The 17,271-nt window shown below is 41.3% G+C and overlaps 1 protein-coding gene across 1 annotated transcript in view; it reads left to right on the forward strand.

Annotated features, from left to right (window-relative positions):
* wnk4a (WNK lysine deficient protein kinase 4a) overlaps positions 1–17,271 on the forward strand; it is a 150,361-nt gene that overhangs the window by 63,283 nt on the left and 69,807 nt on the right. The window contains exons 4-5 of the mRNA XM_084078416.1: positions 11,710–11,882; positions 15,417–15,637. Of these exons, the coding sequence (XP_083934542.1) occupies positions 11,710–11,882; positions 15,417–15,637 (394 nt within the window). The remainder of the gene's footprint in view (positions 1–11,709; positions 11,883–15,416; positions 15,638–17,271) is intronic.

Genomic DNA, 17,271 nt, shown 5'->3' on the forward strand with positions numbered 1-17,271 from the left:
GTAAAGGCTTTAGTTTCTATAGAGCGTCGCAGTTCCGCCACTTCCTGGTGCCGGAAGTAAATACTTGATGCATTTTTCCCATTGACTTTTCCAAAAATATTTATATCAATCAATTTAAGCCTAGAATCAAGCCATCCAGGATCCAGTGATTTTATTTTATTTCATATTTAATGATATGATATACTATATTTAATAAATACCATTTGTTTTGACGTTTTCAAAAAAGTTTTTTCACAGAATCAAACGTTTTATGGTCATGATTCACCAGGATCCTGGATGGCTTGATTCTAGGCTTAAATTAATTTATATAAATATCTTTGTAAAAGTCAATGGGAAAAATGCATCGAGTATTTACTTCCTGCACCAGGAAGTGGGCGGGAACTGCGACGCTCTATTAGCTTGGAATCCTCATCGATGATGTCGCTGGTAGGCAAGTTTCTGAACTGTCCACAGCCCTCCTCTGAGACACAGAGAGTTGACAGAGATGGTGCCATCTTATAATGAGAATTATGTGAGAATTATGTGAAGATAAGGCCCTTCAAGCCCTACTGTCTATGCTCAATCGTACAAGCGACAGCAAAAATAGCCGATCTACAAGCTCACACAATGTGTGGCAGGCCGATGTGTTGTGAAGTAGATTATGCAATTTTCTCCGTTTTTGAAGATGTATTACGACATGATGACTTGTCAAAATAGGGACGCCAGGATGAAAGTGGTTTATTTCCACTTGTGGATTATTAAAGTACCTTCTACCCCACCCTACCCTACCCTACCTTACCCTACCCCCTACCCTACCCTACCCTACCCTACCCTACCCTACCCTACCCTACCCCACCCTACCCTACCCTACCTTACCCTACCCTACCCTCACCAGAGACTGTAGCTCTCCTGCACAGCAGCCAAACTGCTGCTAATGTAAACTCTGGAAATACTATGTGGAAAAAAAGCATGGAATAGTGCAGTGGAAAATGTGTGTGGGCTCACTGTGTTCTTATTAACACATTCACTCCGGGAATGCATCTGTGTCATTTTGATATTTATTTGGCTATTAAAAACATTGCAGATATACAAGCTCATAGTGCTTGTAGATCTGTAATTGTTTTGAAAAATCGTGAAAATGTGTTCAAATATTTCTTTTTTTTCCTTCTAAATCTTAAGTATGTTGCTATATCAGTGGTGCTCCAACTTTTTAATGTCAAGGACCCCCCAAAAATGATATATATTTGGCCGCGGACTCCCGCATCTCAACATATGTTGTTCCAAGGACCCCCAGAAGCACAGACCAAAGTAAAAAAAAATCGCTTTAAAACAAGCTCATCATGAGCGCTATGAGCTTGTAGATCTGCCAGAATAGAAGAATAGCCAAAGAACCGTTCCCGGTCTTAATGGGTTAAACACCAAAGTGCTGCCTGGAAGAACCACATTTCAGGATCTAAATGTCCCGTTACCAGTGCTGGACAAAGTACTCAACCATGTATAAATACTCCTGGTCAAATATTACTCCACTACAAGTGGAAGTTGTTCAGTCTAAATTATACTTGAGTTAAAGTAGCTTTTAAAAAGATTTTGTACAAATGATAAAGTCAATTGTATATTTGTTTATATCAATGCATTACGGTATTGAAATTTAGACATTTTGCCCCCCAAAGATTTTCAAAAATAGCAGATCTACAAGCTCCCAACTCTTTGCATCGTGCAATGCATTGTGAGCTTGTAGATCGGCTGGTTTTACTATATTTGAAACAAGTGGTTAATTCATTATGTTTTCCCTTCCAGTCAAAAGTGCAATATTTGTCTTTTAACCCATTAAGACCAGGAACACATTTGTGTCATGTTCAGATTTCTAATATAAATGATTTGATTTAATCTGGTTAGAATATAAATGATTTGCTGTAGAGTTAGAACTCTGTTCTTATCAAGACACCTGGTTCTGCTCTCTGATTGTCAGTGGTAGAAAGTGGTCGTTCTGGCCAATCTACACGGTCACGACTTTTTTCTGTTCTGGCCCCACAGTGGTGGAATGAACTCCCCACTGATGTCAGGACAGCATCTTTCACCACAGGCTGAAAACCCACCTCTTCAGGAAACACTACCCTTCCTCTTAGCCTGGCCTACTTGTTCTCAATTAGTTGTACGAGCTCTTGTTTTATTGGATCTTGTTTATTCGATACACTTATTTGTTTTAGCTCTTGCTCATTTGATTTTCTTATTTGTCTCATCTGTTTAAGAAGGTATACTCTTAGTTGCTTGTTTTAGAAGAGAATGCACTTAGGACTTCTGGTGATTAGTAGTTTTCGTTCCCTACCTATGTTGAATGCACTTATTGTAAGTCTCTTTGGCTAAATGACTGTAATGTAATTCATTACATTTACTCAAGTACTGTGCTTAAGAACAATTTTGAGGATTGTTTTTACGTTACTTGATAATTTCCATTTTGAGTTACTTTACTTACTACTCCACTACATCTCAGAGGCAAATATTGTACTTTTTATTCCACTGCAACTATTTGAAAACTTACAAGTTACTAGATACAAGTTGCTTTGCCGATTTAGATTATTATTAAATAACCAGTTAAGCCCTATTTTATACTTTGGCTATTTGAAAATAGCCAAAGTATAAAATAGGGCTTAACTGGTTTTACTTTGCTACTGTATATATTTTGATGTCAGTACTCAAGTACAATTTTAACACAGGCCTTTTACTTATATAAACGGAGTAATTTTTTTACTATACTTTTCTACTTTTACTTAAGTAAAAACTAAAACTAAATCGCAGTAGGATTCTCACTGTCCTTATAGCCTGAAAGAGCGAGCCCTATCAATGGTCTTGAAGGGCGGATCCAAACCCAGGTGGTTGGATTCCAGCGCCGCTTCCTATTGCTTCACCAATCTATGTCCCCGCTGGCACAGTATGAACATATGTTTTTATTTCATTGGCACTGAGAGAGTTAATACTACCCACTTAATTCCGGACTTTTACTTGTAACAGAGTATTTCTACATTACAGTATTGATACTTTTCCGTGAGTAAAAAAATGCAAGTACTTTTATCCACCCCTGCTCATGGTGTTGTCTGGTGAGTGTTGTCAGGCTGTGGTTTGTTCACTAACTGGTTGTCATAATAATAAGTGAAGACAGAACAGGGACGTCCATCTAATACCAGTGTCTTTCTCTACTGTCAACACATCGCTTATCATCATCTCTGTCCTCTGGACAACTCCTATGTCCACAACTGTTACTTTTCAGGAAATAGATGTTTTATTATTATCATTTAGTCACAAGCCCTTGTTAATACTTTTCATTGGTTTAATATTGATAAGACCCACAGACAGATCACGTGACCACTTCCTCTTTTAAAGAAATGTCATAAACAGCAAAATTTTGCCTGATCTACAAACTCACAACGTGTCGTCATAGATCGGGCAATTTTCACGTATTTTGCACGACAGACTTTTTGCGATTAAAAGTATGACATTGATTTACGACCTAAAATAAACAAAAGGAAACATAATAACTAAAGTTTCACTTGGTAGATACAAGGTTTCTGCTGCTCCGACAGCAACACTGTTACGTAACTCCACTTATACAGTACAGTATGTGGCTCCGGGCCCAAAGTATGTCTGTACAGGCTCCTGCTTTACAGACCCCTAAACCCCCCCCCCTCCCTCCCTAAACCCTCACCCCCCTCCCCCCATCCCGGTGTCTAAGAATAGATCACTCTCTGTGGAAAGAGAGACGAGTGAATCAACCACTTAAGAGGCATGAAATCCTATAGGCTGATGTTGTAGTTTGTTTGTATTCTGGATTCAAGTTTAAAAACTACAGCAGATTAAAAACATGTCAAGCAACACAGCTGCAGCTAATCTAATTAAAGGTTATGTCAGTGATATTTTCCTGCTACAGTAAAGGACACTACTGTATCTCCCGCCCGGTGCAAAGCAAATGCAGCGCAGTGTTGCTCAGCTGCGTATTGGGTATGGTGACCCCCCCCCGACACAGTTGTTAAATTCACACCTTGCAGCCACCTTGTCTAGATCACTGTTTCCCAAACAGTGGGTGGGGACCCATGTTAGGGTCCCCCACATATGTATATATATCAAAAGATTTTAAAAAGTTAAACAAAAAAAAGTCACAACTTTTCATCAATTAAAATGTATGTATTATTTGTTTCATAAATACATTTATTATAGAATTAGAATATCTGTAGAGCTTGTAGATCGGCTATTTTCCGCCTAAACAGGGACGTTAACAGGCAAGTTAAAAGTGATTAACCCCCAGCAGCAGAGCTGTGTCGTCGGCACAGTAAAAAGTGTGTGGGCATATTTTTAACCACAGGCCCGTTCTATCAACTGAGTCTGAACAATACTGCTCTGTGTCCCTGGTGGCTGACTGTCAATACTTAACTAACTCAATTAACTCATTAAGACCTGGACTGTGTCCTTTAAGACACTGAGCTTGTAGATCTGCTATTTTTGAAAAATCATGAAAATGTGTGCACGTCTTTGAATATATATATATATATTTTTTTTCAAAAGCGAACATTTGTAACTCAAATCTTTGCTTCTGGGGGGTCCCTGGAACTAAATAGTTTCAGATGGGGGTCTGTGGCCAAATACATAACATTTTGGGGGTCCTTGACATGAAAAAAACTGATATTATAGCAACATAAGTTTAAAAAAAATAAACTGTTAGGATTTAGAAGACATTTGTAGAATCCCCCAGAAGCAAAGATTTGAGTTACAAATGTTCGCTTTAAAAAAAGTATATATTCAAAGATTTGCACAACATTTGTCATGATTCTTTTTTTTTTTGCAGATCTATGAGCTTGTAGATCTGCTATTTTTGAATAGCCAAAGTATAAGATAATGGTTAAAGTGATTAAAATCTAAAATGAGGGATGCGTTCCCGGTCTTAATGGGTTAATATTGTGGTTGGCTGGTTCTCCATGGTTTCTCCCTCACATAGATGTCATTACTGACTGAGGGCTCATTTACAGATCTGGTAGCTTTGGAATGGGGGGGGGGGCATGGGGGGGGCATTCTTCCTCAGTGGGGTCATATGTTTCCAGGAAATGACAGCCGGGCTTTATATTTAATTAAGTTCTTTAACTGAAATTGAAATGTTTTGTGGACATGGTGGGAGGAACACATGGGTGGAGTGTGTGTGTGTGTGTGTGTGTGTGTGTGTGTGTGTGTGTGTGTGTGTGTGTGTGTGTGTGTGTGTGTGTGTGTGTGTGTGTGTGTGTGTGTGTGTGTGTGTGTGTGTGTGTGTGTGTGTGTGTGTGTGTGTGTGTGTTCATTGTTAAGAAGACATTGTTGCGTCACTCTCACAGAACAATAGAGTCACATAATGGCATCATTATCAGAGAGGATTGTTTCCTCTTGTCCTGGATGTCTCTGTGAGTTCCTACTTAATGCTTTCAGCCAGTGGTTTCCCCCAGGGGTCCTTGAGGGGGTTCCAGGGGGTCCCCACCCCAGCAACATGAGTTAGTCAACCAATTTAACCCTATATATGCCTATACACACATTGGCTATTTGAAAATAGAAGATCTACAAGCTCACGACTTGTGAGCTTGTAGATCTGCTATTTTCAGAAAAGCCAAATGTATGGGGGTCCCTGGCACAACATACTGCGACCGAGTGCCGCACTATGAGCTTGTAGATCTGCTATTTTTGAATAGCCAAAGACATCTTAAAATGACACAGATGTGTTCCCGTAGACTGTGGTCAGATGTTATGTAGCAGACTGTGGTGTTGTGCTGGAAGCAGGGCTGTCACCATCATGGAATAGTAGTCGACGATTAATTGCCGTTCAAATAATTGCAATTAGCGGTTTAATTGTGTTTTTGGCATTAAACACTGGAACAATCAACCAATAATCAACATAAATAATGCACAAATGTACGGTATCGGTTTTCAGGCAATTATGCAGCCGATTTGTCTCTTTCTACAACAGCAGATTGGTGGTGATGACACGCATGGATTTAAAAAAAAAAAAAATCAGTTCATGTGTTTATTATTTTATCCAAAAGTTTTTTTTGTGTTTGCTCATAAATTAAATGTTCTGAAATAGAAACTTTAATCAAATCTATGTTTTTTATAACATGTAGCAGTAGGACTCTCCAGACTCAGGGTGGGATGGACTGCTGTTTGCTTTGGTTCAGAAACGTCAGAGTGGATGTTTGTTGTTCTGAGGACTTCCCTCAGAAGTGACCAAAACCTGCTGCGTCTTCTTTGCATTTTAATGTGTTGTGACTGTGTACCGTGCACGCACACACACACACACACACACACACACACACACACACACACACACACACACACACACACGCACTCACCCCCGCACACACACACACAACATGTACCGTGCACACACACACGCACACGCACATGCACATGCACATGCACGCACACACACACACACACACACACACACACACACACACACACACACACACACACACACACACACACACACACACACACACACACACACACACACACACGCACACACAACATACAGTACCATGCACGCACGCACACACACACACCATGTACCGTGCACACACACACACACACACACACACACACACACGCACACACAACATGTACCGTGCACATGCACGCACACGCACACAAGCAGGCACGCACACATGGTATTACTTTTTGCTTGCCTTATTTAACCCTAAACCTACCCCTTAAATGCCTCATCCTAACCTGTAACCTCAGCTCTTTTAAAACAACATGACTGAGGAGTGGCCAGGACCATGGTCTTCACAATGTCAATGACACAAATGATACTATACTTGTGGGGACATCTGGCCCTCAAGTATAGAAATATGTGGTAAACACACACACACACACACACACACACACACACACACACACACACACACACACACACACACACACACACACACACACACACACACACACACACACACACACACACACACACACACAGAGTGTGGCTGCACCACAGGGACACTTAAGCCTATTGTGCCATCAGTTACTATAATGCAAACTTAATGACCTCTGGCTATCACTACTTTTACTTTGGTAAAGAAAGAACAGAGTACTTTTTCTGCCACAGGTGATGATGCAACATGGTTTATTATGGGTTGTTTATGTAGACAAATGGTTCATGAACAGGAAGTAGACTACCGTACCGTACGTACTAAGGTACAACAACACACAGCCTGGTGTTCCTGTCGCAAAGCCATCGATATCAACCTAATTATTTACCTGGAACGTTTACAGACACAGTGTTCTCTGCCTGTCAGGGGGTCCAAGCTAGGGGGTCCAGGCCAGGGGTCCAGGCTTGGGGGTCTCATGTAGTAAATGGCCTGCTTAATGTGATGACAGCTGGACAGGTGACTGACATGGATGGATGGATGGGGGTCCGGTGTCACATGGGGTCTTCAGGACAGCCTGCCTCCTGTGATGATGTGGTCAGACTGTATGTATAGGTAACATGAGCCACAGGAAGCACCTTACTGAAGCACTTTAAAGGGGAATTTCACTTTAAAACACTCCTGGGGTCATTCAATGTTAAACTCCATGTTACATCACACGTCCCTCCCTGCTTCTGGTGACTGATGTCCTTTTAATGAATGTTAGACTCATTGAAAAAGACAAACAAACAGGAGAAGGGTTGCACAGACACCAGTATTGCTGACGTGCTGCTGACCCTGGTAAAGAAGTCTGAAAGTGAAGAAAAGGAGAATCATAGCCACGATGCAGGATTTATTGAATACCAACGTTTCCACTGAAGAAGACCTTTCCAGGTCAAAACGTTGGTGTTCAATAAATCCTGCATCGTGGCCTTTTCTTCACTTTTAGACTCATTGAAAAAAAACACACCTCCTGCTTCAGGTGACTGCATGATATCGTCCTCCTAATGCATGAGGGGATCTGCATTTTACTATTATTTATTTATTTTAAATAAAACCAATTACTTCAAAAAAATCTTAATAAAAAGATTAGACCCGCACACAACTGCTCACTTTGTTCAGAGATATTTAATAAAAGAGCAACGTTTCGGTCCCTTCGGACCTTTCTCAAGCTAGGGTATAGACAGGTTGACAAACATTTTATACTTTCTGAGGCTATGACAGCCAATCAGAAGAGGTCAATGTGATCATTCATTCAGACAGCTGCGTCTTAAAGTAGTCATGTGACTTTTGTTAAAATGCACAGTGCCTTAGAAAATCCTATACATGTATTATTGAAAATAACTCATGACAATAATACACAGGAAAAAAGTCATACCAAAAAAAAAAAAAAGGGAAATCAACAATAGTAATCATATCATAAGATCCTACTCAAAATAAGAGTGAAAAATAATAATAATAATAAAACAACTACACAGAAACAGGCAAAGAAGTTACAACATTACATTCAATAAGAATTCATCATTAAGCCCTTTCGGGTGAAGTGTTTGAAGTGTGAATATCCAGTATGCTTCTCTCTGTTTAAGTAGATGATCATGGTCACCACCTCTCCTTGGTAGGGGGACTTGTTCTATGCCAATGAAACGGAAAGTAGAGATGTCATGTATACAATCATTGAAATGGACAGAAACAGGATAATCTCTGTCATTCCTACGTATGGAACTTTTATGTTCACTCATTCTCTGTTTTAACTGTCTTTTAGTTTTACCAACATATGCCAGACCACACGGGCATCTGATTAAATATACCACATGGGTTGACACACAAGTGATAATGCTGTTGATTTTGAACTTCTTGCCTGTATGAGGATGATTAAAAAATGTGGTCTTGTGTATTGCCACACTGGGCACAATTGCCACAGGGATAGTTCCCCATAGGAAGAGGACACAAACGTGTTTGTCTTAAGACAACCTTAGGAGACTGGTAGTCTGAATGTACTAACCGGTCTCTCAGGTTTTTTCCCCGTTTAAAGGAGAATAAAGGAGGATACTTAAACAGTGATGCCAATTCTGTGTCTGAGTTTAAAATATGCCAGTGTTTTTTAAAAGTGGCTTTAAACTTGTATGAATGAGGAGAAAACGTAGTAACACATGTGACAGAAAATCTTTTCTCCTTCTTTTTTGTTTTCTTTAATAGCTCAGACCGGGGCTTCTGTAAAGCTAAGGAGTATGCCTTTTCAATGATAAAATAAAACCAATTAAAAAGGCATCACTCAATGAAGCAGGGACATGTCTTTTCAATGAGTCTCAAAAGGAAATTCAAGTTGAATAGGCTTATATAGGAGGGGGGGGGCGTATCTGATCAAATGAATATCAAATATCTAAATATTGAATCAAACAACTTAATAAACTGTGTGTGTTGCACACAAAAAGCTAGTGTAGATGTTAAAATGACCCCAGAAGTGTTTTAAAGTGAAGTAGAAGTAGTAGTATAGGCTTTAAGCCCTATACTTCTCCGTACGACAGTTTCAGCAAAAACAGCCGATCTACAAGCTAGCAAGTGAGCTTGTAGATCAGCTGTTTTCGCATGAAGGGGAGAGGAAGAGAGACCTAGGAAGAGAGAGAGAGAGAGAGAGAGGGGGAAGGGGAAAGAACGTCAAGCCGGTCTAAAGCTGATTGTAAACATCAACATAAGCAGCCATGCAGCCCCAACGTGCGTTTTTTCCCAGAAACCAAACCTGCCTCCTCAATGCAGGATTCATCATCATGCTGCCCTTAAAAAGCTCTCTTTTTCCACTCAAAGCGCCCAGTGAACGAACAGGCAGAGCTGGCTCCAAAACCTTAGTTAAATCAGGCCATTCATCCTCATACATACATACAGGAGCCCCGGGGCCGAACGCCCGCACAATAAATGGCTTTGTTTCCCTCACAGTGTTTGGTTCCATGTTTAACACGGAAAACCTCCCCTTTAACATGTCTTAACCCACTCAATCCGGGAAGGCATCTGTGTCAAAAAAATCGCAGAACTGCCATTTTTTTTTTTTATCGTGAAAAATCTAAAACGGTTTTCTGAAAAACCTGTGTTGTTATAAGTTGTTCTCAAATGTTTTCATGTCAAGGACCCCCCAAAATTATATGTATTTGGCCACGGACCCCCATCAAAATATGTTGTTCCAGGGACCCCCCCCAGAAGCAAGAGTTAAAAAATATTGCTTCAAAAAATATTATGAATTCAAAGATTTGCACAAAATGTTAAAGATTTTTCAACAAAAAAAATAGCAGATCTACAAGCTCATAACGCGGCACTCGGTGCCGCGCTATGAGCTTGTAGATCTGCTATTTTTTTAATAGCCAAAAGTATGCAATAATGGTTATAGCCTGAATCTAAAATGACACAGACGCGTTCCCGGATTGAATGGGTTAAAATCAGAGGTTCTGGTTCCCCTGGATGGAAAAGTCATGGTTATGTAATATGGGGGGAGGAGGGGGGGGCTCACAGAGGGATAAACCTGTGGGTTTTTTGGGTTCCTGTGTATTGTAAGCTCCCATAGCCTGAAGGAACCAGGCTCTGACTGAACAGATCCCCCACATTTCCACTTAAACATTCTTACATAATCAACCATGACAACCGTCTTATGATTGAAACTCCATTACAGAAAGTAGTTTGTAAAATGGCCAAAGTAAATCTTGACGTTTCGGGACGCTCAAAAAAATCTAGATTTATGAGAGGAAAGATATTGTTTGAGTGGCTAAAATATGTCAGGATTAATTGTAATTATTTTTGGCACTGGTCTAGAAATTTTCCGTCATACACTGGACCTGTTGGCTCTGTACTTGAACCACTCTTTACCATCTATACCAAATCTCTTCGCCAAATGCTGTATAATTATCCCTCTAAGACCCAGCGATGCTTTTTGGCAACAATTATATTTTATAAAGAAAGGACTTTAAATAATTTGTTTTTCTGTTTTTTGTTTTTTTTTTCACCTCTAAATCCTCATTGGGTCCTATTGTTTAGTCTTACAATGCCATTGACCAGGATATTTGCATATAAATACCCCCCACAGAGCCAGGAATCATCACAACTTGAAAAGAATCCGGGTCTTACAGGGATAAGAAATGGCGAAAATGGCCAAAACTCAAACTTCTGCGAAAGTGGCCGTTTTCAAGATGTTTTGATCATTATCTCTGGAACGGAAGGTCCAATCTGCTCAGTTCAAAGCGTGTTGAATGCGTAACTTTGAGGACATTAACTCATTTAGTGCCTATGACGTCTGAGACGTCACGTTTTTCATAAGCCCAGAGTGCCAATGACGTCTGAGACGTCATGAATAAAAAAATAATAAAAATTTCAATTTTTTTTTTTTTTTTTTTTTTTTTTTTTTTCAGAACCCAAGATATCATGGTTTGAAGATTTGCTGCTCCATTCACTTCTTGTTTAACATCTTACTGAAAAAAGCTGTATCTCGCTTCCTAAGCACTTTTTTTTTTACAATGTATTTTTGGCTCTGGCACAGGGGTGATATAGCCAGAAATATTTTTGGCACTGAATGAGTTAAGCACGCAATGACACCTTTTCTGGGTTTTCCGGACTTCAGTTAGGCCCAGTTAGGGCCAGGCCTTCTTTTTCAGGCCTGGCCCTAACTGGGCTTAGCACATATGAAGAAGTCTATGGAGGGATACATCGTATTCAGATTACAATATCGATACAAAAATCCAATATATATATATATATATGTATATGTTATATATACTGCTTTAATCTGTGTTTTGATGTGTGAGTCTATGTGACCTAACCTGACCGTTGTCCTCCTCCACAGACTCGTAAGCTGACCAAGGCGGAGCGGCAGCGTTTCAGCGAGGAGGTGGAGATGCTGAAGGGTCTGCAGCATCCCAACATCGTCCGCTTCCACGACTCCTGGAAGTCCACGTCCAAGGGACACAAGTGCATCCTCCTGGTGACCGAACTCATGACCTCAGGCACCCTGAAAACGTGAGTCTGAGCTCCTTTGATGCCCTGACCGTGGCCGAAGGGGGGCAGAGGGGTTGGCAATCAGGATGGGCGTTTGTTGGGCATTCATCATGTGGATATGCACGTACAAAATCAAATATCATGCTATGTTTTGTGCGCCGCTGGCCAGGGCCGGACTGGGACCAAAATTCAGCCCTGGCCCCCCCCCCCCCATTTTGTCAACGGGGGGGGGGGCGTTTCACTGAGCCAGCCCAGCCCTGCACATGAACTCTGCAGCCGCACTGAGGCGCCTGCTGGAAAGCATCCCAGCCCAAACATTAACGTAATTAATAATTGGGCCGCACGACTCGGATATGACCGTAATAACTCTAAAACATTTTTAAGAATATATTTAAAAAAATATATATATATATTATTATTATTATTATTTTTTGGCCCAGTGGCCCACTGGCCCAGCGGCCCACCGGGCATTTGCCCGGTACGCCAAATGGCCAGTCCGCCGCTGCCGCTGGCATACATATGTATGGGGCCCTATTCAGGACAATACTGGCTAAATCCACCATTTGAGGATTTAGGAGTGCGCAAGGGGCGATCCCGTGCAAAAGTTGCTATATTGGGATACCTGCCTTACCCGCTAAACACCTGCGCTACCCGTTACATTATGCATAGGTGTGGTTTGGGCGTTACAATGATACAACCAATCACCATGCCAGATGCCATTACCTTTAAGAGAAGACTGCGCTAGCTATTATCCCCAATGCAATCTTACGCTCTCCTGTCTCCCTCTCTGCAGCATTGCCAGGTCTGCTTATTATAAGCCACATTGGGCTTGTTTTTCTGTAAAGTTACTTGTAAACAATGGTAGATGCGGGTTGCGGTTTATTTTCAAATAGCCAACATATATAAATATGCACGTTGTTTAATGGCCGACATATATAGGTTTGAAGTGCTCATGTGGCCTATTATAGTCGCTTCTTTTGGGCTTGTAGCAGTGCCAATTATAGGGCCCATAGGCTCTAATACAGCCTGACTGCGAATCACAGGTTCGATTCCCAAGCCCGATGACTTTTGCTACGTGTCACTCCCCGTTTCTCTCTACCTAAAAAATTATCTATATTGTGCAAAAAAAATAAACATGGTCATGCTATTTTTGGGTCAAATGCCTCTAATGACATTGTGACAATAATATACATTTTCTTTATACATTTTTCTTAAATAGCGATAATGGCAGGCAGTAATGCGCGGGTTGACCCGTAACCCGCGGGTCAACCCGCAGCGCGGGTGGGTCGAGTCAGAATTTCAGAGGAAATTATGCGGGCTGTGGGTGAGCGGGTCAGCCGCTCTCAAACGCAAAAAAATAAATAAAGAATCACATGCTCTTGTTTTGTCTTTATTCCTAATAAGAATAAGAATAATAACAATAAAACAGTTTGACTACACTTGGGGATTATTTTCTAACCATGATTTTACAGAATAAAAAAAAATCGCGGGTCGCGGGGCGGGTTGAGCCATAGATTTATATAAGGGTTCGCGGGGCGGATTGAGGCGGGTTGGGTTCCGTGGCACTAGCAGGCATATCTACAAGCTCACTTATGCCATATCACAATATTACGCTATCCAAAATCCCAGACGATATCTATTCTCATATCAGTATTATAATGGTATCTACGGCCCAGCCCTACTCTGGAGCCTCTGGTGGCTGACTGTGTGAGACACTGACCACATCATGAGAGGACGGGGCGTTGGGCAAGTGGTTGTAAACGTGCACGCTTGTGAGAGTGTTAGCGGTTAAACGCGGTTCACCGTGGTGCTAGCTTGATGCTATTTTTAATACAAATGAACACAGTGGTCAGTGTGGTGGGTGGATGAACATCACGAGGCCCATGGACACGTCAACTCTGTCATTATGCACAAACTATATACTGAGCTGACGTCAGCAACGCACACTGTCAATTAAACCATTAAGACCGGGAACACATCTGTGTGTCATTGTATAGATTTATTTTTGGCTATTCAAATAAATAGCAGATCTACAAGCTCATAGCGCGGCACCGAGTGCCGCGCTATGAGCTTGTAGATCTGCTATTTATTTCGAAAAAATCGTCAAAGTTTGTGCAAATCTTATATGTTTTTGTAGCAAACATTTTTAACTCAAATCTTTGCTTCTGGGGGATTTCTACACATGTCTTCTAAATCCTAACAGTTTTTTATTTTTTAAACATATGTTGCTATAAGATCAGTGGTTCTCAAACTTTTTTCATGTCAAGAACCCCCAAAATTATATGTACCGGTATTTGGCCGCGGACCCCCATTTCAAAATATGTTGTTTCAGGGACCCCCAGAAGCAAAGATTTGAGTTACAAAATGTTCACTTTAAAAAAGATATATATATACTATATTCAAACATTTGCAAAGTTTTTCAAAACATTTTTCATTAAAAAAAAAAAAAAAGCAGATCTACGAGCTTGTAGATCTGCTATTTTTTAATAGCCAAAAGAAACCTTAAAATGACACAGATGCGTTCTCGGTCTAAATGTATTGAACTCTCTCACTGTCTCATTGACTGGACATAAAGACCAGGTGAAACAAACAGCGTCTATAACACAATTATCCCGTCTTCCTGGAAATGTTTTCCACCGCCATGTGCTTCTCTAGATGTCTTTATCAACTCCGCTCTCAGAGCTAAAAGCCTTTTGTTTATTTGAAAAGACAAGGCCGTTTCAACAAGCTCTCTCTCAGCCCTTCTAGAGCAGCTTACTGTCCAGAGAGAAGAGGTTGATGTTGACAGACCGTTATGCCAGAGAGAGATCTTCTGGATCACACACATTAACTGCCGGGAATGAATTAATTAATTAACCCTTTGAGACCTGAATCCGATTCTACATGTCTCCTATATCTCAACAGTATTCTGAAAAACATAAGTTTCTATATCAGTGGTGCTCAATCTTTTTCATGTCAAGGACCCCCAAAATGATATGTATTTGGCCGCGGACCTCCATCAAAATATGTTGTTCCAGGGACCCCCAGAAGCAAAGATTTGAGTTAAAAATGTTCACTTTAAAAATATATATATATTCAAAGATTTGCACACATTTTCACGATTTTTCAAAAATAGCAGATATACAAGCTCATAGCGCGGCACTCGGTGCCGCGCTATGAGCTTGTATATCTGCTATTTTTGAATAGCCCAAAGTGTAAAATAATGCTTTTTAGCTCAAATCTAAAAATGACACAGTTCCAGGTCTTAATGGGTTAACCCGGGTTCTCTGCATGGTCCAGGTACCTGAAGAGGTTTTAGTCTATATAATAATAACTACTGTAATAACCCGGGTTCTCTGCATGCTCCAGGTACCTGAAGAGGTTTTAGTCTATATAATAATAACTACTGTAATAACCCGGGTTCTCTGCATGCTCCAGGTACCTGAAGAGGTTTTAGTCTATATAATAATAACTACTGTAATAACCCGGGTTCTCTGCATGCTCCAGGTACCTGAAGAGGTTTTAGTCTATATAATAATAACTACTGTAATAACCCGGGTTCTCTGCATGCTCCAGGTACCTGAAGAGGTTCAAGGAGATGAAGCTGAAGGTGCTGCAGCGATGGAGCCGACAGATCCTGAAGGGTCTTCACTTCCTGCACACGCGGACCCCCCCCATCATCCACCGGGACCTGAAGTGTGACAACATCTTCATCACGGGGACCACGGGCTCCGTGAAGATCGGGGACCTGGGCCTGGCCACGCTCAAAAGTGCCTCGTTCGCTAAAAGTGTCATCGGTAAGAAATCTCATCACATTTTCTTTCTTTCTTTCTTTTTTTATTTTTAACCCCCAGTTTAAACTTGAACTTCTACATCATTTGTCACATCACAGTGACAAATGATGTCACTGTGTCCACTCCTCCGCATCATCAGTGCCCATACCCTAGGTGGGGTTGGCGAAATGGCCTTTCTGTCTAGAGTTTGCATGTTCTCCCCGTGTCTCCTAGGGTAGGTACCCTCCCAAAAACATGTAGTAATGCTGGTTTCTATACTGCCTCCCCCTGGTCAGCCGGGGCGCCTGATGGAGGGGAAAGGAACTGGTTGGAATAATGTGTTCCTTCCACGCACTACGTCCTACCGGGGAAACTCCCCCCTGTCAGGAGATAAGAATATCTCTAGGCTCCGTCCCTCACTCTCCGATTCTGTGACTGAGACCCTCATTCACGCATTTGTAACCTCCCGTCTGGACTACTGCAATGGAGTCCTGTTTGGGCTCCCAAACAAATATCTGGATAGGCTCCAGTATGTCCAAAATTCAGCTGCCAGAGTTCTCACCCGCACCAAGCCTTGGCAGCACATCACCCCAACCCGTAAACAACTGCACTGGCTTCCTGTTCAATTCCGCATCCATTACAAACTCCTCCTTCTCACCTACAAATGTCAAAACGCCCTCGCTCCACAGTACCTCTCAAGCCTACTCCATAAACCGAGCCGGTCACGGACCCTGCGGTCCACAGACATGGACCTCCTGGCTGTCCCCAAAACAAACATGCAAACTTTCGGGGACAGAGCCTTCAGTGTGGCAGCCCCCACTCTGTGGAACTCCATCCCAATAGGGATTCGCCATGCTCCAACACTGGACTCTTTTAAAGCTGCCTTGAAAAGACACCTATTCTCTCAGGCTTATGGCATATAGTTGTTTGTTGTTTGTTTGTTCATTTGTCTGTTAGTTGTTCATTGTTCTGATGTAAAGCGTCCTTGGGTTTATGAAAGGCGCTATATAAATTCAAGCTATTATTATTATTATTAAGAAGCGGCCTGCTCACTCCTCATGCATTGAAGGAAGCATGAGCTCAGTTCCGGGCTCTCCCCAGGCTGGCAGAGGGAGAGTAGCTCCCAGGATTACAAGCTTAGGCAGTTGGCACTGGGAGAAAGATGGGTTACAAAATCGTGGGATACGTTTTTTTTTTTATGTTAAATAATCGCAACACATTTTCATATAATTTATTCCCATCACTCCTGCTGTGTGTAATGCCTTTTACAGATGTAAAAAAGGGTGAAATTCCTTTCCGTACAAGCTCCCAACAGCCACAAAACCCCCACAATCCAAGTTTTTTAACTCTGATTGATTATTTAGCTGTTATGTAGCCTTTGGCTTCTTAATAGCACAGACAATAATGATACATCATTCTCTCTCTCGCTCTCTGGTGTAGGCAGAGAAAAGGAAAAGCAAGAGATGTTTACAATCCTAGCCTTTGATTAACTGAAACTAAATTGGTCACAAGTTGCAATATATATATAATGCATGACATTCATCACGGATGGAGAGGGCATTTGAGATAATAACAATCAAAAAGTTGTAGTTATAAAACACTGATGTTCTTAAGTAGGCCTATTTCTTGTATTCCTCTTCCACAGTCCCATTACTATT

This window comes from Gymnoscopelus microlampas (assembly GCF_963454915.1).
Source record: "Gymnoscopelus microlampas genome assembly, chromosome: 14".
Classification (NCBI taxonomy): domain Eukaryota; kingdom Metazoa; phylum Chordata; class Actinopteri; order Myctophiformes; family Myctophidae; genus Gymnoscopelus; species Gymnoscopelus microlampas.